The sequence below is a fragment of the Gallus gallus genome, chromosome 2 (genome assembly GCF_016699485.2).
Source record: "Gallus gallus isolate bGalGal1 chromosome 2, bGalGal1.mat.broiler.GRCg7b, whole genome shotgun sequence".
In the NCBI taxonomy this organism is placed as follows: domain Eukaryota; kingdom Metazoa; phylum Chordata; class Aves; order Galliformes; family Phasianidae; genus Gallus; species Gallus gallus.
In genome coordinates this window covers 66285850-66309462 of record NC_052533.1, presented here as the reverse complement: position 1 = coordinate 66309462, position 23613 = coordinate 66285850, and the positions used below count along the sequence as shown (strand labels likewise).

The 23613-nt window shown below is 35.8% G+C and overlaps 1 protein-coding gene across 23 annotated transcripts in view; it reads left to right on the top strand.

Moving 5' to 3' along the window:
- EXOC2 (exocyst complex component 2) overlaps positions 1-23613 on the top strand; it is a 366065-nt gene that overhangs the window by 293060 nt on the left and 49392 nt on the right. For 22 of the 23 annotated variants that reach the window (XM_046924334.1, XM_046924284.1, XM_046924332.1 and 19 more), the window contains 6 exons: positions 9386-9511; positions 13219-13343; positions 17272-17340; positions 17595-17752; positions 20210-20331; positions 23200-23261. In XM_046924334.1, coding sequence (XP_046780290.1) covers positions 9386-9511; positions 13219-13343; positions 17272-17340; positions 17595-17752; positions 20210-20331; positions 23200-23261 — 662 coding nt within the window. The remainder of the gene's footprint in view (positions 1-9385; positions 9512-13218; positions 13344-17271; positions 17341-17594; positions 17753-20209; positions 20332-23199; positions 23262-23613) is intronic. The other variant, XM_046924352.1, reaches the window with a different exon arrangement.

Here is a 23613-nt window from a genome sequence, read left to right as displayed (position 1 = left end):
AACTTCTTATGTTAGCAGCTTTGTTTGGCTCACAAACGGAGGAATTTGCATAACTTGTCTGCCCAGTAAATGCATGTATGAATAGTTAAGATTTGCATGAAAAAAATGCTAATATAGTGTGACTTTTATTAAAAAGAGCTAATATTATTTAGTTTTCTTTCATTCTTTGCTATGATCCTTAGTGATGTATTTTTTGCATGTGTTGTAAAACACACCAGAATTGATCTTGGTTCGTGGAATTCCCCATTCAGTATCTATTTGAGCAAAAGAAAGTTACTAAACTCGGTTTCTTCTTTCCATGGATCTTTAATTTTAACATACATCAGAGGGGAGAAGGTACAGAGGAAGCTTGGAAGAGTTGGTATTCACTGCCAAGTACTGCCAAGTAGAACAGTGCTGACTGTGATCTGAGACATGAAATTTATTTTCATCTACTTTCACTGATGTATAATTTTCTAGGAGGAAAAGAGTGGTTTTTCACTCAGATATCAAGTTGGTTTTGTATGACTTTGAGGACTCGGATCAATTTGAAATCAGAAATGGATTTTATATATTCATAATCTCAGAAGTTATTTTTAAGACATAACAGTAGTAAGTTTTCAAGCTAGCATTCTCCTTAAAACATGCTTCCAGAAAAGGTTTTGTACATCAAGCATTCGAAGGAGGAGGTAGGTCATAATGTTAACAGTCTCTTGAGAAAAGCATCAGATATTTTTCTAGGTTTTTCTCCTCAACATGATAATGTACTTTGTTTCTAGCAGACGGTGTATGTGAATAGTCCCACCTTGAATGTACCAACAATTGAGACTGATATTATCTGTTTTTCAGCGGACTGTGAACCCGTTGGCTCAAGCTGACTGAATCTAAAGTCTTCAGTGGAGTAACAGATTGTATCTACATATGCATTTGTGTGCATATGTTTTATTTTTCAACTTTCAGTTGAGTTTGTGCCAAATAATTTTGCTGCTGACTTACTAATTTTCAAAGCAGACTAGAGCTCTGAGTTGTTACACATGATGAATTTTACTACCTGAAAAGGATTTGGAATTAGACAAGAACCTTTGCTTTTCTTATCTGGAGAAGTCTTCTATTAACATTCCTGGACCACAGTTTAGTAGCTGATTGTGAAACACCAAACGTTCTCAAAGAATTTATTTGTGGGTCATGATGCATTTGGGAAGGAATGGCTACCATTGTAATTATTTCCTAAACAGGCTAAAAAGCAAAACTAAATACGTTCTAAAGAGAACTCAGTCCAAATATACTCATCAATAACAACTAACAATGTATTCCAAGTTATTTACACACTACCAGCAGGATGATCGTTGCGACTTAATACATAGTTTTTTCACACACAGAAATAGGATTTATTCATATCTTCTCTAAGAGATTGTGTCAGTATATCTTCTTGTCTGGGCCACTGGTAATGACAGTCAAGACAAAGCTCCAATATTGACAAGAAATAAATTTACTTTTCTATGTCCCATGGATTCGTTACCTTTGTCTGATGACTGCCCTCTTCTTAATGGCTGTATTTTCAAGGCTGTCCTAAGCAAAGGTAGGTAGGGAGTGAAGTGAGCTAACTTATGCTGAGACAGTTCATAGTGCTGACAGGAAACTGCAAATTAGATTTAAAATGTATACGTAGATATCAGAATAAAATAAATAGAAGTATACTTAAATCTCTACCTGTAAATCTTTCATACTCAGCAGTACTCTCATATGTAAAATAAGAATAGAACAGCCTCTGTGTTTGTCTGCTGTTAGAGATTAACTCAATTTTGTAGAAAATGCTTACAGTTGTAGGCATGCAAAGGATCACACCAGAGTACAATCTAATGAAGTTTAACATAAGGAAAAGTTGCAAATTTACAGTGCTGTAATGGTGTTGGTGGTCATCGTTGGAATTTGTTTCTGGTGTTAGCAGAAGTCCTATGTGTTTCAAATTTTGTTTTAAGTTAATCAGTTAATCCAACTTGTTCTAGTGTTATTTCCAAAAAATGAATGGTATATAAGGCTTTGCTAAATTTTGGCAGATAGTTTGTCAGCATGTCTCTAAGACTAGCAACTACCAACAGCAAATTATCAAAGGAAAAATCTGATTGAATTTTAATTGACAATGACTAATTGTGAAACGTACAGCAATCTAGTCATTAGCTTATCGGTTGTGTTTATTTCAAAGGTCTAAGTGGGATGAGAATTTTAAGTCAAATGTACAAACAATTTAGTAGCTGTGTTAGCATTTTGGAGTAAATTTCCCTTGAGGAATATCTACATATGCATATTAATATACTCTTTCTTCTCAGCCTTAAACACTACTGGTTTGATTAGTCCCGAGTTATGTGGACTTCCTTACATACTCAGATATGGCAGCTGTTACTCCTACCTCGTGTAACCTTCTCAATTGTGAAATAAAAAATGCACACAGAAGATGCTCGTATTATGAGAAACTGTTGAAATTCAAACCCATGTGTTGCAAGGAGTGAATATGCATGTAGGACAGCAGAGGAAAATTTCTTCTGCTCTGGCATGTGAGTAGCCTGGACAAAAAGAGAGAAACCCAACAGCCAAAATTCAGTGGAAACGTTAAGTAGTTTGGGCAATGCGCAGATCGCAGCACTCCAATGGTAGCATCCATATGTAAAGCAGTCTTCTCCAATACTTAAATTCTTCCATAAAAGATGCAGCTATGGACATGGGACTTTTATGCAGCTGCCTGGAGCTCTAGCTCTACAGATGTAGTGAAGCTTGCAAATACAAAGATTTGTATGTTTTCTACTTAATGTGTCTGTTTAACTAGTGGCATAGGTACTTGTGCTCTTTTGTTGTTATTGAAACATTCTTTTAATTATGGTTGTGAAGTGATTTCCTGAAGCAGTGACAGATTCCATTCATAAACCTGACTGCTATCTGCTATTGCTGCCCACTGGAAGGGCCTGAAGTAGATAAAGCTGGTTTGCTGCTTTTACTTCGTATGTAGTTATTTGTTAGGAAGATGGAGATGAGACTATAACAGGGAAAAAGAACATTCTTGATGGCTATGAGTATAAAATTTAACATAGAGAAGCACTATGCTCACTCCAAGCAGTGTTTCTAATATGTCTGGCAAGAGGTACGTGGATGACAAACTGAATTGCGCTGGTGGTATTTTGTGCCTTTTATTGGCTAAAGCCTGAGTTGCTTCTTCTGAGCTTTGAACTAAGACTTGGAGAAGCCTGAGGACTTTCAGACCCGGTATCTGGATATGAAACAGTTTCCTTCAATTAAAAATTTTTATATTTGTAATTTTTCACTTTGTTTGGCAATTCCCCTATTTTTGGGGCATAATTTTAGTATGGTTTATGCTTTTCAGACTTGCTGGAGTACAGGAAACCTGGAGGATATAATAATGTAAAATGACATGAAAATAAATGTAAATAAATGAGGTTTAGTTGAAAATCTGCCTGGGGCACTAGGCAGCTAGCCAAAATGAATCAAGCAATGAGATTCATACTGTGAGTACCAGAAGAAGAAGCTATGGAGGTTGGACCATTTCCTCTGTGGCCAATGGTTATTGCTTAGGCTTCAATGTTGGCTGGACAGGGTTTGTGATCCTGTGAGCTAAAATGGATAGGGGCTTTAATTTAGTTATCTTCAAAGTGACTGAAAACATCTTCTAACTGGTCTTTTTGAGATATCTGTAATTTTAGTGCATATAAGCTGTCAGTACCCTTAAGAAACTAAACCTGTGCATGGAAACACTAATAAAGTGGCAGTGTGATCTTTCTACTGCCCTTCAGGCTGCAAAATATATAGCTTTTTGATGTTCCCAACATGGAGGTAGTTCTTGATACTCAAGTATAATATCTCAGTCGCAGTGATGGGTTTTTGTTGTTCTAACTGCTGAAAGAGCGCAATCTTTGCAGCACTCAGAACGTTGTACAAGCAAGTGCTTTTTGTGCCAGGATAACAGCAGTTGTATGTAGCGTGGAGAAGGGAGATGGATACTTAAACTGTTTTGGTCTGTCTTCTGTGCCACACTGAGATTCTATTCACCACGCAATGAATGATCTATCTTTGTTAGATCAGGCAGACTAGCAGGGCTTGTGTCAAAAGGGCCTTTTCAATTTGTTATCCTAGCAGCTGGTTCTCTTCCATTGCCTTTGCTTACTGTACATCTGGAAGAAGACTTCTTGCAGCTGGGAACCATTTCGTGTCTAAACTACATCCCCTGTCCGTAGCAGAAATACTCTTTTGACAGCAGATGTCAAGCAAACCCTTAATGGGTTATTAATTAAATTTTAAAAATTAATCAGTACCAAATTTGACGCCAGATTTGTCTTTTACCACCTGTCTGTAACTTTGTTGTTGTTTATATTTTCATTGGGAATTGCGGGGGGGGGGCATTGTTGTTTATCTCATACTTCAAATAATAAAAGTCTATCCCACGCATGTTATATACTGTGATTAAAAAGAAGCATATGTAGTTTAAAAGTAAATCTGAAAGAAGTGGTACCATTGAAGCTTAAGGAAGCTAGCTATTCTCTGGCCAGAATTTTACCTTGGTGTCGTCTTGAATCTGTTAAATCATTACACAGGAAATGAAGTAGAAACGAACTGTTTTCAAAGTCACTGAAGATCATAGCGTCCACTGGAGCTGGCGTAGTAAAATGACATCACTTTTGTTTATACACTGAGCTTGAAGTATTTGGCTTTTGCTTCAGTGTATTTTGGCCTGCGGGACTGACAATAAGGTTTACCCTTAGGTTGTGAAATACTTAGAACGCCACTCAAAATAACAGTATACCCAATTGCCCTTTTTTGTGGTGAACCAAAAAATGGTGTCATTCTACAGTTGGGATAACAAAGCCTAGCTTTAAGATTTTTTAAAAAATGAACACTTTAACAATTTTCTTAAATGTGTTCCCAAAATGTTCTTTCCCTGAAGTGAAGCAGTTTAATCTCCACACTCATCTCTTTGCTAGTAATGCTAGTAAGAAAAGGGTACTCAAGGAAAAAAAAAAAAAGAGAAAATGCAGTCATTCATCTGCTGAGCAGGTTAATTTTTAGGTAATTTCTTCTGCTCGCCTAATTTCTTGCCCAGACAAATTGAAATTCTCGCTGCGGCGTCCTTGAAAGGAATCTTATCCTGGTTGTTTCAGTGCAGGCTCCAGGCACCGCGTGTTTGGTCAACAAGCAACAGTGGGTGGTCAGGCTGCAGCACAGGACAAGGGCCCGCTGTGCGCAGGAAAAAATGTTCAAAGGTGTTTAAGGGTGGTAAGGAAGTCGGCTGCCCTTCTGAGCGTCCGGAGGCTATAGATCAGCCTTCCCTCACCATTGTGGCCTGTGAGAAAATTCACTCCCAGATACATAATGGATGAAAGAATACAGTAACTGTATTCACCTGGTTGCACATCTGTAGAGGCTTTTTCTTTCCTAATCTCGCTCATATACGTGCTGTGTATATACATTTAGTCTGTGTAATGACTGCTGTTTGACTTGCCGTGGAAAATCACGCTGACAAATGACTGGGCCCGAGGTTGGCCACTTGTTAACATTTTTGTTTGTTGCTGCAAAAAATGCTTTGAGGAATCCTCTGGTGGTCAGTCAGTATCTTTTGCAACGAGCCTTTTAAAAGCCTTCAGTTGAGTGGCGTGGATGTGGCCGGGTAGCAGCCAGAGGTGGGATTCTCCCAGTGCCCCCAGGAGCCCAGTCCTCTGAGGTGGCTGACAGAAGCAGGCAGAGCCATGGCCTGGCAGCTCTATGGGACCTCTTTACACTTGGTTTTGTAATTGTTTTGTAACACAGAAGTCAAGCTCCTGTAAAAGATTTCAGTTGTTGAGCATGAAAAAGTCTTATTTCAGGCACATTTCATGCTAGTCGTCTTTTACATATAGGCTGCAGCATGCTGCATGCCAGGAGTGTGCAGACAGCATGCACAAAAACTCAAGGCACATGCATCAACCACAGTTATAGAGTACCATGTGTCAACTCTGGCGCTGATAAATTTGGGGAAAAGTGAAAATATAGTAAATGACTTCAGAAAGCATTGCGCTTGTATTTTGTTTGAGATTCTTATCCTAATGATATCTTACTGCACTAGAGCAGAGAGGTCTGAAAAAAACCACTGTGTTCTTTGTATCTCACGCAGTATCTGAATTACTTGAACTTTATTCTACATACCTCATGCGCAAAAAATTGAAGCCCAGTAAAATCCCTTAAAAAGAAAAAATTAAAGCAGTGTTAAGGTCCTTAAAACATATTATTTGATCTCACGATTTTAGAGTTGTAATAAGAATTTAATGATGCTTCTGGTTTGTCGTGACTGTTTGGTAGGAGAGGAGAATGTAGTACATTTATTTTTAATGTGTTTCCTTGGTTAAATATGCACTTGTTGTGGGAGTCAGACAGATATGCTCCATGTAGATGCAAAAAACAACTAAACCAAAATTTCTGTAGCTTCAAAGATGCAGTATATTTTTATAAAACAAATGTCAGCCAGGAATGCGTATTTGATATCCTAAAAGCTATTAGTGCAATAAAGAGTTAATTTCTTAAAACTTGAGATTGTTGCTATCCTATATTCAGAATCTAAGAATGTAGAAATACCATACAAATGAAAAAATGAAAAGCAGTAAATTAGTATTTGAGTAGTTCATTTAACTTTATTAATATTATTGCCTATAGTCTACACTAATATTAGTTTATTGTATTACATCATGCGGCTAATTTTAAGCTCTTGGCTCCAGAGAAGGAATGAGCTGGGTTGGGGAGAGTGTTTGTAAGTCAATTCCCACTTTTTGTTATTTTTTTTTAATACAAGATGTATGTGTTAGTGTGTAGTCTTCAAGCGCTATCTTCTGGTCGGGTGAAAGCAAGATCAGCTTTGCTAATGTAGTCCAGATGTTTATTAGTCCTGAGGGTATATGTGCTGTTGTAGTTCCCTGCTGCTGTGTTATAGTTGCTTGTAATGCTAGACAACCAATTAAGAAATTAGTTCATGTTAAACTTTCTTTTCCTGGTACGGCTGCAAACTGATGATGTCGTTTTTCTGGTGGAACAAGAGAGCATTCTTTACGTGTTTTCTGCTCCTGGTGAATATATATTAAATCTTTTGGGCAGTGTGGGGTTAGTATATCAGCAGTACAGGATTTTTAGGTTTTCAGCTCCCTCAGACAAATGGTTTTAATTGAACTAATTCACGTTAAGATGTTTGGGTAAGTGTATCTGCTTTTCTTAATTCTGAGGTCTAATTGGCACTGTCATTTTTAGAGACCATCTGTTTACAAGAAGTTCCTCTTATTAACAAGGTGTTTGAAGGGTGAGAGCATGAATTCTATGTGGAGACATCAAAGAGGGAAGCTTCGGCGTATCTTGCATTTTTCTAAATGCAGGTTTTGTGAAAATAGGATTGCTACTTCTTGATTTAGAATATAAAAGAGGCATATAAATAGACTTTTTTTTTTTACTAGCAGTGCCTGTGGCAGTTCTCATTTGTCCCTGCAGACACATTGTGGTGTTGTGTCTTTTTTCAACCAAATAAAATGTAGATACGTTGAATCTCAGAGTCATATTTTTATGGAAACCGAAGAACTATGGGAGACACTTAAAACTTCTCAAAATTTTCTGCATTTTTCTTTTTATTCTGGATAGAATCTCTGCAAGTTATCAAATGCATAATTGCTTTTGTTCGGTTGTTTTGTTTCTCAAAGTGTTGTAGTAGGCGCCTTGCGGGGGCACGGGATGTACGGGACAGCATCAAAGCTAGAGAGAAATAAGTCTGTTTTGCTTCCACTTCATTCCGCAAGGTTGCTGCAGTGTTTTCACACAGATTAACTATTACAAATCTACAACATTTAAAATATCTTTTAGTAATCATATTATATGCAAATGCAGATGGTATGTGACCTTATGCAGATGCGTGTTGCTAATGGTGCCACTCACCCACTGCAGCAGATTCCACACAGCTGAAAACTCACTGATTTTAAAGGTGTTGTGAATATAAGCCAGCTTTAGTAAGTGGAGTTACGTAGTCAAACAGAATGATAACGCAGACCAAAGATAGCTGGGTTCACCAAGTCGGTTAGAGCAGAGTGGCTGTTTTTAACTGCAGCAGAGGAGTCGATTTGCTGAGGTGTTTTAGCTCTGTAATGACAGCGCCTCCTTGAGGCCACAGGAAATTTCTTAAAAAGCCATTGATGCAGGAGGAGGAATTCTCTTCAAAAACAACTTTGCAAGTTTGCAGTAAGCTTCGCAATGCTTAATATTGTTCTTTAAACCCCAGCTGTTGAAATAAAGTGACTTGCTGTTATCTTTACTGCTGTACTGCTCTGACAGAAGCTTAAATTCAGAATAAATAAGCTTCAAATCTGTTTCATTTTGTGTTACTCTTGAACCTATGCACAGTAAAGTTAGAGCTAGTGCTTTTACTCTGTGGCCTTCCTGTTATTTTAGGTGAATCTGCGTATTGATGGGAAGGCTAAAGCAATGTAAACTCAAACTCTGAGATTATCACTATAAAATTCATTATGAATTGTGATTAATTTCAGTGGTATACACCGCAGTCAGTCCGTAAAGATACCATTTTTTTTGGTTACTTTCAGAAACGTGTCTGTAAAGTGAAATGCATAAAGCAGCAATTTAGACTTAAAGGGAAATACCAACAGTACTTTGATATGTTTAAAAAATAATAATCATGGTCTTCTCATTATGATATGGCTGTTTTCCAAAGTATTTATTATCCTCCAGCTATCTACTTCTATCCAGTTAGATCATTGTTTAGGACTAAGCTACAGTGATCTGCATATGGACAAATGTTCTAGAAAATAGAATTAGTTGAAAACAGTAACTCTGGTTTCTGCAGAATATTGTGTATACATACAAGATGATTTATAGCCATACATAGGAACACAGTGCTGTTAGTTTATCTGCTTCATGATGGATGTACTGTTACTACTTGCATTCTGTGCAGGTCAAATATCTAAGAAGCAGTTGAATACTCTGCCCTTTACAACTTGACTAGCTCAGGAAACCTTTACTGTCAAAAAGTATATTCAGTCATGAGCCATGAGAAAGTGTCTGTCATGTCATTAATGTCATATAAATACATATTTATCCATGGCTTTGTAGCAATTAATTGTAGGGCCTTAGCTGTAAAAGCTGAGGCATACAGACCAAAGAATATTTCTCACTTGGTACTAGTATTTTTGGCTTTGTTATGAGAGTCAAAAGCACTGTTATTGAATAGCAGTGATATAGATGAACAAACATTCCAAGTAAGCAAGATTGTTTTTGCTAGATAACTTTAGTCTTGTATCACTTCCAAATAAAATCAGAATTCATTTGCATTTTCTTATCATTTGATGTGCAAAATCATTATTACTGCTTTCCCCCCCTCCCTCTTTAGGCACATCATTGCTCCACAGCTCCATGCTAGACCTGGACAGTGATGTGCGTCCATCTCCAATTGGCCATCTCAGTCAAACTGCTTCACTGAAAAGAGGCAGCAGTTTTCAGTCTGGCCGCAATGATGGTGAGTGACTGTTCTATTTGGAAACATATACCTGCATTTACCCATGTCCACTATGTCACAGTCAGAAAAACAGACTTTTGTTTTTCTGAAATCCCAAATCTGTGTATATATTGTCTAGGTTTGTTGATAACAAATCTTTCCAGTCATCTGTCTTTGTTAGTGTTACTTACTGCCACAGGTTGTCTTAGATCTCTGTGAAGACAAAGTTTTGGAGGTAAATTATGAAACTTCATTTTAAATGTTAAACATTGGAACTCATGTTTCTTGTTTTTATTCATGTCTTAGCATTGCTTACCAAGGGGGTCTTCTGTTTTTTTGGGTTTTCTTTTCTTGGTTGGTTTTTTTTTTTTTTTTTTTTTTTTTGGAAGCATGAAGAAGCTTATAACTGAAATCTGCTTACTATTTCTTTTCTGCAGTACCACAGTTTGTTTTTTTTCATGTGCATAACCACCAACTTTTCCCTTGCTGCTGTCACACGTTTTGTGTGTATTTATTATAGATCTTCTTGCATTTAGCTGCTCCTGTGACTTTAGATATCCAGTTCTGGTTCTCTCATTCCTTAAACACAGAAAGAGAAACACAAGCCCATGACTCATTTTGAGCAGCATTTCCACAACTGCTCTGTCATGAGTGTATGAAGTGTATGTCACAACTGTCTTCAGTGCAACACTGGAATCTTTTAATAGTGACATCACGTAAGACAGAAAATGTGTATTTCACAGGAGAGGTCATTTCTTACCAAGCTGCTTGAAATTTTGAAGCACAAATTTTGACATAAATTCTTTATTTCAGAAAGTTCAGTATACACACCAGCTGGGAGAGGCATAGGGAAGGGTATTCTGTTTTGAACTGATGCTGAAAGCATTTTTTTCTAATTTCTGGCTTTATTCTGTTTTGATGTTGTTCTCTCAAATCTGTGGACTTCCTTGAATAACGTATCTGTAAATATCTGATATTTTTAAGCAGAAAAATAAAATGAAGAGAATCTCTCGAGCATAGAAGAAAATAATGAAGTAAATAATTATTCTTATGCTGCCACAGTGTAACTTCACAAGTGAAACAATTAAATTACATCAGGTTATGACAGAGAATGTTTATATTTCAAAATATACATGTATGCTTAATGGAAGCAATTTGGGTTTCTATATAGTATTTGTGTGTTTTGAAGTAGTTTCTGCAACACTATTAATATGCTACTTTGCAAAGTAGCAAAGCAGCATAGATAATTCAGTTTCTTTTGCTTAACATGAATTTTTACATGCATCTCAGCTTAAATAGCTACACTTAGGCCATTTTAATTTAACTGATTATATTTAGCTTTAGAGTCTTAATTATGGATCCATAACCTTGAAAAGATGTCTTCAAGTTTTGGAGATTTCATAAACTGCAACTTAAACTTTCTAAGGAAAGCTGTAGGATCAAAACATCATAATGCCTTGTGAATGCAATCCAAAGACCCTAGAGTCAGAATATGTTGGCTCTGCCAAAGTTCATTGCTATTCAGGTGCATTGCTTTTTTTGCTTTTTTTCTTACTGCATATGTAGAAAGCATTGAGGGCTTATCTGTCTTAGCTGTTCTGTATGGAGATCTAAAGCAAACAAACCTTGCCTGATATTGTGCCATCCCAAGTATATCATGATGTGCTGTCTCCTTAGGATGATTGTACAGTGTTTTGTTTTTCACCAAATTTGAGCATAGCATTGGGTTGTGGGTTCTTGGCTTTTCCTCACAGTGTAATTCTGTCACTGTCCATTACTGATTGAAGAAAGTCCTTTGAATTTGTAAGTATGGTATTAAAGTAACATTTATATATGTATAAAACATATGAAAATGTCTGCTTTAATATGTATTGGAACTTTCTGTAGGGGAAAAAAAAAAAAAGTGAAAATATCCTGGATTTATGGCCTGAAATTCCTTTTGACGTTACATGCAGTAAGTTACTCTAACAAAAATCTGCTGTCTGCAAATCTGAGACTTAAGACAACTTCTGAAATAAGCATAAAGCGGGCTTCCTAGAAGGGAAAAGAATTTCATGCATGAAGTAAATAATGTGCTTACAGATAGGAACAGATATTCTTGGTCATAACCTTAGGTTAGCACTGGAGCCTTTAGCAAAGATGATATCATTCTAGGAGGAATTGAAATCTTTTGGTTAGAACTTGGGTTTTATTGGCACTGCAGTCTTTCTCATAAATGTGGGTATTCAATGTGATTTGGGATTTTTGAATACTAATCAACAATCTCTAAAATTTTTGGCTGTGATGTGAAAGAAAATTTTACTGAACAGATGTTTTTCCATCCAATAAGCAAGCACAGCAATAATTAATGGACCTGCACCTCTGCAGATGGATACCACTGAAGGCGTGCTGTTCTTCAGGAAGATTCAAGGCCAGCTGCTAACACAACAAAATAATGGGGCTGTGGTGGTGCCTAACGCTGTTATGCAGCTATTTTTGCCTGACTGGTGAACTCCTGTTATGTGTAGGCAATACTTTCTAGCAGATTAAAGTCAAAAAGTGTTTTTCACTCAAAATGTCTCTGCATTTCCACAGAGTTATGTAGGATAGTATTATGTTTTTAATTCTATCGTTCATAAAAGACAGACATTTATTTAAAATAAAATGGAAAAAAAAGAACACAAAGGGAAAAAATACAAACACCACTGATCTTTATAAAGGTGTAGGCTCTTCTTCAGAAGTATGTTCATTTTCTTAATGTTCTAAAGTAGACACTAGTTATTGAAGTGAAATAATAACATAATTATTATAAAAATAATAATTTAGGATGTAAGAATTACCTATACATCATGGTTTGCTAAAAACATTATAACCAAGAAAATTTCAGTGGAGAAGGTGGGTGATTATACAGAAGTATTTCACATTTTCCTTTACTTTCCATATTGATTGGCACCTTTCTTATGCCCATTTTCAGCTTTCTCTTTACCTCCCTTCCCTCAACTGAGAGAAATTGTCTGCTGCCAAACTGTAAGCTACTTTCTTTTAACAGCCAGTGTATCAGGGCCCTAATGAGGTTGGTGAAGTGAGAAATACAACAGTGTTATATGATAATTCTGATTGTGTTCTTCAGTCAAGAATCTGTGTTACATTTATTGGATTCTAGCAATAATGTTGGCATCTCCCATGTTCCAGAAAAAATATTTTACCATACAAATGGAAACTAAGATGAGAGATTGGCAACTTGACACAGGCTACAATGGAAAATTCTTTGAGCTGTAAATAAAGTGGTCTTCCCATTCTCATTGCTTGCCTTGATCACAAACCCATCGTAGCAGCCCTGTTCCTTTAGTATCACCACGTCATTATCTGAAATTTCTAATGTCTTGATTGCTCTTACGTTACTTTACGTTTGTGTTTCGATGACAGAGGAACAGCTGAATGGATTCTTAAGTGAATTGCATTAGGTACAGCATAGGATTTCTTTGTACAGGTGCATACTGTTACTTGTACAGGTACATAGCTCTGGCACCTTAAAAGCATAAGAGAAAAGAAGAGTGAATTTGCATGTGTACCAATTATGAGCATATATATGGATCAGGCTGTTAATTTTTTTCCACTGAAAGGTTTTATGTAAATAATATATATAACCACTTCTGCAATACAAGGCAACAGCAATCTTACAGTATGTATTATGTTATTAATGCAAAGGTTATAGTTTTACTTTTCTCCTCCTGTTTCCTCTCTTTTAGCCTGGCGATACAAGGCACCACAGCAAGTTGTGTTTGTTGAAAAGTTGACAAAACTTGTTGTAAGTCAGCTGCCCAACTTCTGGAAGCTCTGGATTTCTTACGTGAATGGAAGTTTATTTAGTGAGGTATGGTTTCTTGCATATAAATAAGTTCTAAATAACAAAATTCCGTAATAATTTTATTTGATGTATTATATTTCATTGGAAGACATGATGGCATTGTTTTATAAACCTCTCAGATTTAAAAATAAATAAATTAAACACTTACACGTTTGAGAGATCCTATCTTTAGTTTATTAAAAATATTGACCAATAAACTACAGTAAAGTGCATATACTGGGGTAACTTTGAATTTTGTCTCTGTGTGTGCATTCCAGATGCTGGAGTCAATATCTGTGTGGTTTCATCTCTCAATCGTAACTGGAAAACTTCCCTTCTTTGATGATCTGAAAAAAGTGCAAATTGAATGAAGGGTAGAGATGTACAGAAGATAAAGTCATAGAGAAAATTTTTCATTTCTTTAGAATAGGAGTACTCATTTCTTGAGCTTTAAGAATTTGGAGGTGAAGATTGGTTCAATACTAGAGTTGCAAAATGACCAGGCCCAGAGTGCTGGCATGCAGGCATTCTGTATAGACAGTCTTGTCTGAAAATAGCTGCAGTAGTCATCTGTGCTTCTAGTCCTTGCTCAGATTATCTTGTTTCTAGAGTTCTGTAAATATGATGTTGACACTCCAAGCAGCAGAAGATATTAAACAAAAAAAAAAAGAATGATTCATGCCATCATGTGGCATTTTAGTGTGCACAGTATTTACAGGTTTGAAAAAGACACATTTGATAATTAACTCATTAATGGATTAATTTAATAGCTTTTGGTTTTCTGTTATTGCTAAAATTTGATCACAGAGTAAGTTTCAGTTCACTTCTGGTCCTCAAGCCGTGCTGTTCCTTCTCCAGGAGAATTAGAGTATTGGGATATTTCCAAGGAGAAAGTGTGACAGATAAGTGCACGATTTAGGCATGGTAAAATGTAGTGTTTTGTGCCTTTAACCGATATCAAGGCGCTCATTCACACCTTATCTACATAACTATTGCTGGCAAGTCTTGTGACTGCAAGTCGGATGCTGGTCATTGAAAATCCTAGAAAACTATGAAAATAAGGTCTACAAGCAGATATAGTGTCAGTCAGGATATAACAAAACAGGTGGAAAATAAGCTAGTTTTATTCAGATTGGTTTCTTTATTTATATATATATGAACCTAAAGATTTGTATACCTAAAACTTTTGTTTATTGGTAACAGTCTCATTTAATCTGTTGAGAATTCTCATCATGTCATGCTTATAGTATCCTGCTGTATTTACAACCCTAAATCATCACAGTTGCATATTCCACTGGAAAATTATCTCTAAATTAGAACTACAGTGACAGCTGTTCTGCCATTTTCCTTCTTCTCTATCTGAAGAATTGAATTTTCAAGCTATCAGTTCTATTTGTTGCCACTGTCTCTTATTTACTGTAAAGTTTTCATATGAAAACAGTACTCCTAAGTACTATAGCCTATATAGAGGTCCTTTTAGCTACAGTGAAATAGATTCTATTCATGATCACATTTTCACTTGATAAAAATCAAAACAAAGGTTTTACATTTACTCATAACATTGCGTGAAGGAAATAGAATCAAGAATAAACTTTGTTACTGTTGACTTTCACAAAAATTGTTCATTTCATAAGGGAAGTGACTTTTGTATTTGATAATAGTGCTGTTGGAAATTTGACTTTACAAATTCGACTGCAAGTTATTGTGATTTTTCTCTGAGTGCAATGAAAAGGAAAGCAATTTCAAGAGAAACTGAGACTTGAACTGTAAATGAGGTTGAGAAATTTTGCTCTTGAGAATGACTGCTAGTGGAAAATGCAGTGACCTTATGTCCCATTAAAACATGGTTTCCATGTTAGTTATTAAAAGAAAGGGGGGGGAGGGGGCGGGGCAAAAGTAGTTTTCCTGTTAGCCTGCGAAGTGTCTGTACTCGTCTTCTGTTGGGCCAGATTCTGAGCTTTTAAGAAATTCACCTCCAAGTATTTGGCTTCTTCTGATCCATTGGTCATATGTAATACCAATGTTCATCCACGTGTAAGACCCGTAAGTTCTTGGAAACAGAAGGGACTGTGTTCTCAGTTCGTTTTGAGCATCTGCTTGCCACAAGTCACCTGAGAGGAGCAAAAAGGATGGAGTGGTGTAATGTAGAAAGTTTATTCCAGGGTACCTAGTAGTATCTGTCAGCACATCTCATTCAAGATTGAGCCTGAGATCTTTTTCTATAAGAAGCCATACAGATCTTAATTGTCTTATAAGAAATGTATTTACCGTGTCACTTGTTATTTGTTGTCATTATGGAAGCTTGACATTCTGGAAGCAGTCATCTTTACTGCTACTGTTTTGTGAGAAAAGTCCTGTGAAAATGGTATAGAGGATCGATTCAATGGACTTGAACAAATCTACAAAGAAAATCCCCAATTAGAAATAATAAGCTGTATTTATTTTCTCTTGTTTGGTTTGAAGGGTTTTCTGGGGAGGTTCTTTTTACTTCTGAAAGGTTAGCTTGTATGTCTTAGAATACTGTCAGTTAAAGATTTACGTGATATTTTCAACAGTTTAAAAAGTGTAGTTCTTTGAATCACACTAGGTGAAGTAGCATATCTGGGTAGTAACCGTTGGTCTTACCACAAAATAGTTTTGGTCTGTCTGTGCAGGAAAGATTTAAGATTGATCTTCAGCAAAACCACTAAGAAAAGAAAGATATCGAAGATTTCTGAACTTTTTGTTGTTCTTTAATCCAGCAGCAAGAATGTGAATTTTAATTTGATACTTGAGGTTTAAAGGAGTGCAGCTTCTTTTCTTTTTTAAGGCATTAGAGGAGAGAAGTGCTTATTATGTACAGTAGTAATTGTTAAGCTTTGTTCTCCTTGTCTGAAACTCTACGGTTCAGCTTTAGAGTATAACAGTTTCATAGCACTTTGTTTTCTGAAACTGTTAAGCTCCATAGTTCTGTTTTTCTCTAATTTAGTATCAAATCAAAATACTTGTTTTATCCTAAAAAAACTGAAACACAGATGGAATTCGAATAATAGTATTGCAGTTTAATAATTTGAAAGTAAACTTAGTCTGAGAATAAACTATTGTCATGTTATTGCACTCTTTGTCCAGTAGATGTTGCTGTACATACATAAAATAGGAGATTTTCTAAGTATAAAACTGTATCTACTTAACATGGTATTTTGAATAACTTTTTCTCTATAATTTGCTTTGTATTCTCAGTAGACTCCACAGAAAGTTGTAACTACAAACAGGAAGGCTATTAGTCAAACCTTGTTTTTCTTCAACTGTAACTGTCTCTCATGCAAAGTGAACTCAGTGATGTTCCTCAGTTTTCAAAAACGTGAACTGTCCATGAAGATGCTGGTTATTTTGCAGTGTCTCTTTTTCAGTTAGTTGAATTATTTCAAGAATATTTTCAACAAAATGCTGTTTCTAGAAGCACATGAGCACAAAAAAAAGGAAAATTTGTTTTAAAGAAAACATACCATCTCCTACGCACGTTTCAATTCCAAATTGCTCACATTCCAAGGAGCATCTGTCACTTCATATCAGTATTCTTATCTGGGTAGCTTCCTCGCTGAGAAAATCATTTCTTCATAGAAATTTGATGCGCAATTAGGCTATGTATGTTTTAGCTCTCATTAACGTTTTAATGTGAATAGTTTAATTTCATGAAGCTTGTATTATTTGAGCCACTCTTGGACTTGTCTTCAACTTTGTGTCAAATAAATAATTGTTCCTCAGAATTAAACATTAGCATGCTGACCAACAGGAAGTAAAGTTTATTGATAGGTATAGTCTCTGCCTATTCAGGTAGCATGAGTTAATTTTTATAATTACATCACAAACTCAGTGATGGGTTTTCACTTCTTCACATTGAAACCCCCCTTTTTCAGAATTATTTTAACAGCGGTTATGAGATACTTACACTTTTCAATTTTCTCGTTTTCACCAGACTGCTGAAAAATCTGGCCAAATGGAAAAATCAAAGAAAAACGCTAGACAAAGACAAAATGATTTCAAGGTATGTTATGGGAAGGAAATGTAGCTTTCTTTCAGTTGCCCTTCCTAGCAGGACGCTTAAGCATCACCACCTTGAAAATCAGATTTCTTCAATCATGCATGCCTTTATGCCTCATCCTTCCAGACTCTCTAGCATGAGGAGCCTTCTGTATATCCTATGTTACAAGGTGCTACATATCGCAAGTACGTGCATAGCTGCGTAAGCATATTGGTGGATCTTTTTGCTTGATTTTGCTTTCCCTTATTCTGATACAGAAAATGATTCAGGAAGTTATGCATTCTCTGGAGAAACTTATCCGTGGAGCTTTGCTTCCGTTCAGCCTCAAAGAAGGAGAATCAAGACAGTATGGTGGCTGGGAGATGAAATCTGAACTTTCTGGCCAGTGGCTAACACATGTTATCCAGACAGTAAGGTAAATGGAGCTGTTGACCTACAATATGATGATACTGCTAGAATGTATACATTTTTTAACACACATTGTGTGTTTGGTTTTGGTTTTTTAGTTTTGTTTTGTTAAATACTCTGAGTACTGAGAAAGTTTTTGTTTGTTTGTTTTCAAAAATAGAATCACAGAAAATTGCTTATGGCAGATGTAGGATTCTGAGTCCAAGTTTAATTCATGGTGTCTCATGGCCTTACTACATAATTATATTCTCTCTTTCTTTTTTGCCCAGAGCACCTAGGTAAAAGTTTGAGCAACTAATTTGCATGAAGTGGGGTTTGATTACTTAGGGTAGAATTATTAGGAAGCTATGCATTTATCATCTTTCCATCTTCACATTTCTGCCAAAATGGGCTAAAATAACATGCCTCTTACTACAGTGTCATTCTTAAGATACCATTTACTTTCTTAATTGTCTTATGAAAGGTGCTACTCCTGCCTATGATGTCATTCTGTTTATAATTCTTTGTTTATAAACTTAGTAATGCGCATGTCATCAATTACAACATGTCTCAGTAAATATACAGAATTTGCTTCCGTTTCTCTGTGGAGAATATAAGCATTGTCATTATCTTTTGGAAACTCAAGTTTACCTGGATTTGATACTGTACTTTTTACCTGCAAGTTTCAAAGTTAATAACAAGAAGATCATAGAGTTAACTGTACCCTTCCTCTTTATTATCTTACACACGTTGACTCATATGTAGTTAATTCTTACTAGAGATGAGTTTAGCAATGATACGTACCTTTTGTTGAGTCTGTTTAGTACTGTCCAGATGCTCATGCCAACAAAGCAGGTAGACTCTTCTGAATAGTCTATGTATTGCATATATACCTTACTAGTTGCAAAGTAGTAGCTTATGTCATATTTTTATAATTCCCAAATTATTTTCATCATGAAGCGCGTGATAGGATCCTACTCTTTTCAGTCATTTTTACAAACAATTGTTTTCTGCTTGTATTTGAAAAATTATAAAATTTTGACAAATTACAAGGAGTTGGAATAAAATCTGTGCAATCTTAATTTTTCTGTTTGTACGCATCATACAGAGTGGGGTGGTTATGCAGCTTTGTACCTTATATCCCACTCTGTCATTCCCCAGTTTGAGTAGGTTCCATAGGACAAATAGGAGCTTAAAATAAGATGAAGCCATTGCCTGCAAGTCTTCAGCCTCATTGTAGGGACAGAATGGTATGTACATTAGGGTGAGTTATATGAGGAAGAGTAAGGGTTGTGAAAGCTGTGTGCTTACTTGGGAATGGAAGCAGCTCTAAGTACAGGACTTTTATGCAATGTAATGTTGCTTAAACTTCTCACAGATGTCTCTTACACCCTGTGTTTTATGGATGGCTGAGATAATGCAGATTTATGAAATTTACAGATTCAGTAGTTGTGCTGAGCTGATAGCAGTCAGAATCTCAATAACATTTTTGGAGTCAAGGCATTGTGAAGCTGGAATGCAATTAGCAGTTAATGATGGTGCTTTGAGGATTTATGCCCACTACCAGGGGTTTAAAAAAAAAAAAAAAAGAGCTTCCAGATGCATGACTGGAAAGGTTCCTCTTGTTATTGAGCATATTTGCTTATGCTTTCCTACTGCTGTTTTTTGGTAATTTCTAGTGTCTGAGCTTTGTTCAGAATGTTTGTTCAGTAGGAGAAACAACAATGACTGCATTTGAGTTGTCCTTGCTCACACACCCAGGAGTTGGATAAAAGCAATAAACTTGTATTGTGCCCATTACTCCAGTCTATGAGCAACAGTCATTTTTTAAAAGCTGAAGTGCTGTTTCTTGTAAGCAGCTGTTGTGTTGGTATTTATAAAGGGTTTGTGTTGGTATATATAAAGGGAAAAATGGAAGGTAATCTTTTCCATCCTCTGCTACTCTATCTGGTGGTTTAAGGCCAGTCCCTGCTGGCAACAAAATAGTTAATGAATTCACTCTTCACTTGGCAGTAGCTGTATTTTAACCCCTGAAATGTGTATGCCATCATGACCTGAGACATGGCTACATCACCATTTATTGTACCTTGATGGCTGTTATTGTTTAATACCGGTAGATAATGCTTCAGTATCCTAGTTGTAGACCTAAGATTTGTTGTATACATTTGTAAGAACATAGCAAAAAAGGTATCTCTGCTCCAGAAGGAATTTTAGATTAAAGGACGAGATTGTTGCAGGAAGGCAGGAGGAAAAGTGCAAGAATTGACATTATTTTAACATTATAGGGAAAAAAAACATCTTTATTTTCATGCTTCTGAATTAAGCAAATAAGTACACTTTTATGACTGCGGTAACCAGTTTTCAAAGATGTAGCGTGGATGAAGCTACTGTATTGACAGCCACTTTAAAAACATTTGCGTATTATTATCAGCTTAAAAGACTTAAAGGTTTACATGTCAGGTTAATTTTTTTCTTTTCTTTCCAGGCTTAGTTCTGAGTCTCTTACTGCACTTGAGATACCCAATGATATGCTTCAGATCATCCAGGATCTTATTTTAGACCTTCGAGTACGTTGCATTATAGTGACTTTACAACATACAGCTGAAGGTAATAAAAGACTGCATCTCTCTGCTTACCAAACCACATTCTAGACAATAATCATGTTTGTTACAGATGTTTAATTGGAAGTGAATTCTGTAATATCTCACAAGAATTACTGAAATATTTTGCTGCTCTGAGAAAATGTTGTATTCTGAATGTTTTCTTCCCTTAATTGGTTGGATACAGTAGTTGAGATCTGTCTTCTCTTAGCTGAAGCAGTTTTACAATGCGAGTGATTTATCTCATCATGTCACTTTTCTGTATTAGAAATACCTATTATTTTCTTTTTTGAGTTCTTTCACTAAGTGAATAATTAAATAGGCAATGCCCTCTGTGCCAAAGCCCCTGGTCCAGCTCCTACCTGTGTCTTCTGCATGGTCTTCCTTCTACCCCCAAACCCAATTTAAAAAAAAACAAAACAAAACAAACAAACAAAAAAAACTCTTTGTGAAATATTGTTGTTGGTTTTTCCACAGTATAATTCTCATATTTTCAACATAAACAATATAATCCTTGTGCTTCCAACAGTGTGCGTAGCTTTTGCTATAAATGTCAGGATCATAAAGGCCAATAATACGTCCTCTAAATCGAATGTGACTCCATGTGCATCAGAGGCAATTCATCTTATCAACTTGTAGTTAATTCTGAAACTTGAATTCAGGTGAAGTAAATCTTCCAGAAATAAAAGTTCAGATTAATGGTTCAGCGTTTTTTTCCTAAAAAAGATTAATTACCCTCAATGCTAAAACAACAACAAAACATTTCATACCCTTTTAAAATAAATTTACAGTCTAATCAATTTTGTTTTCTGCTATACAATTTGTCATTATCTGTAGGTTGACATGAATCTAAGTATCTTACTCAAGCCTTAAATGTGCTAAGTGTAGGTGACTACATTCATTAAACAAGTTTTTAAACTTTCAGGGACAACATGTGTAAAAGTCTCTGTATTTATTCTATACAATATTAATATGATTTGTATTTTTGTCTCTTAATTATTTGACTAAATCCCACTTCAGCATTAACATTATTTTTCCCACATTAATACCAAGCTCGTTAGCCATACAGGTATACAGATTCTTTCTTACACTCTATGGGGCAAGTATTATCCCTGTTTCAGATTTTACTTGAAATATGAAGAAATTGGATCTCTGTGAGTTACCTACTCATAGATTATTTTTCTAGACAAGACTGGATTAGTTGGAGAAACTCTTGTTTTTAGAGAATCAGTGAAAGAACAGTTAATAGGTATTCTCACTGGGCTATGTAAATGGGTCTCAGATCTACCTGTGTTGTATTAGTCAAAGGGCTCTTCTTGAGCTTGAATCTCTCTCTGTAAGCTATCTGAAATATGAACCGCACAGACTATTAATGTAAGGCTCAGTCTCATCTCTTACTGCGTGTCATAAGTTGATAGGGTCATTCAGGTCAATTGATAGAGCATTCTACCATTAGCTATTTAAATAGGACAAATCTGCCCACACAGAGGGTTTTCTTGTTATTTTATATAAACACGGTACACTCGAGCAATCTCTGTTCTTTCCCTCTCATGTGTGTTCACTCATGATAAAGGTCATGAAAGCCTGACTGTGTGAATGCCAAATCAGACAGGGAGTTTACATGAGTGTATTTGACTGGAATATAGTAAATTATTTCAGTGAAATTAATTATTGTTGGCTTTTTTTCTAATATTTATTTGTGCTAGCTCAGATCTGGATTGGAAAAAAAAAAAAAACAACGTATAAGCTGACCAGTGTGACCTAAAGCCCCATGGAAATAACGGTTGAATCAGTATTCAAATATATCAGCTTTGCTAAAATAAAGAATCAGTAATTATTCTCTACAATCTCTAAATACATTTTATTCTCAGTAAGACTGTTTCCATGAGATGTGGAATTACAGGATGTTGTCGCCATATCAAGCTTTTTAAATTAGCAGTTAAAGCACCAAGAGTAGCAAAGATACTTTTCGGCATGCATTAGTTACTCTCTTTTCTTGGCCTTGAGGAAGAGATGGTAATTCACTGAAATCATTCCTCATATAAGAGGAAGTTTTGTGATATACAGATGGTTCTGAGCAGCTATTTGCCTGTGAGAAAATGTGTCTTTTTACCTGGTTTTGCTCATCTGAACTGTTAAGTTTTATCTAATTTCTGTTTATAAGTCCACAAAGCCAAAAAATAAAAGTATTCTACGTCATTGTTGATTTTTAAGTTTGTCCATAGTGGAATTTGTTTACAGAACAAGAGCTCTGGATTTACACTTTGTCGTAACTCCGGGTTAGGGTCAGTAAGTCTATTCAAATTGGTACCTTTTGGATAGCGGAAGAGTTTTATATATATGCTTTCATGTATTTTTGAAGAAAGTTTAGCACCATGCACCCTTAACCCTGTGTGGTGATTTTGAGCTGCTTTGTAGCTGTTAATTATGAATATATATGCTGTCCATTTCATCTTTGCTAGAACGCTAAGTGGTATGTCCTGTCAGTTTTAATGAAGAGCTGGAGTGTAATAGTCTAGCTGCTTCAATTCTTAAATACAGTATTTTATCTTGTGATTAAAAATTGTAGAAAATAAAAACAAACCCGGAGCCTTCGTAATACTCTGAATTTTAAGCTTTCCAGTAAAAGGTGGGCTTCATGCAACTCTTGCCATGTATCATAAATGTGCTTCTCTGTGTGGTTTCACCAGCGTCTTATGTGCATGTTTCGTTCTTAGTCGTTTGAGAAGGCTGAAAAGTTCTAGACTTTTAGTGCTATATGCTTGTATGCCTAGTCATTGCTGTCCCAGTGTCTGTGGTTTATCTTTTCAAGTTCAAGGAGTTTTTAATAATGAAAATTAACACCTTTATTTTTTTTTCTTTCTCCCTCTTTCAGATATAAAGAGGCTAGCTGAAAAGGAAGACTGGGTTGTTGACAATGAAGGCTTGACATCGTTGGTGGGTAAACCTGTGTGTTGTAGCCACTTTCTTTGCCAGATTTTTTTTTTTTTAATAAGTGCAATGAAACTGTTCTGCATGTACTCCAGAAAATTGAAAGCTTGGACTTTGTGCATACTGCTGTCTATACTTATCAAAATATGAAAGTACAGGAAATTTTAAAATCCTGATTTTTTTTTTTAATGAGCAGTTACTGTGCGCACTCTCAGTACACACATCACCAAACACAGTTATTTTTTCTTCCTTTTTCAAAATGTTTATTTGTACTTCAATTTTTGTCTGAAGAAATTTTAACATTACGTGAGAATTGTATTACTAGACAGTCATGTTTTCTAAAGTGCAGAAGAGATTG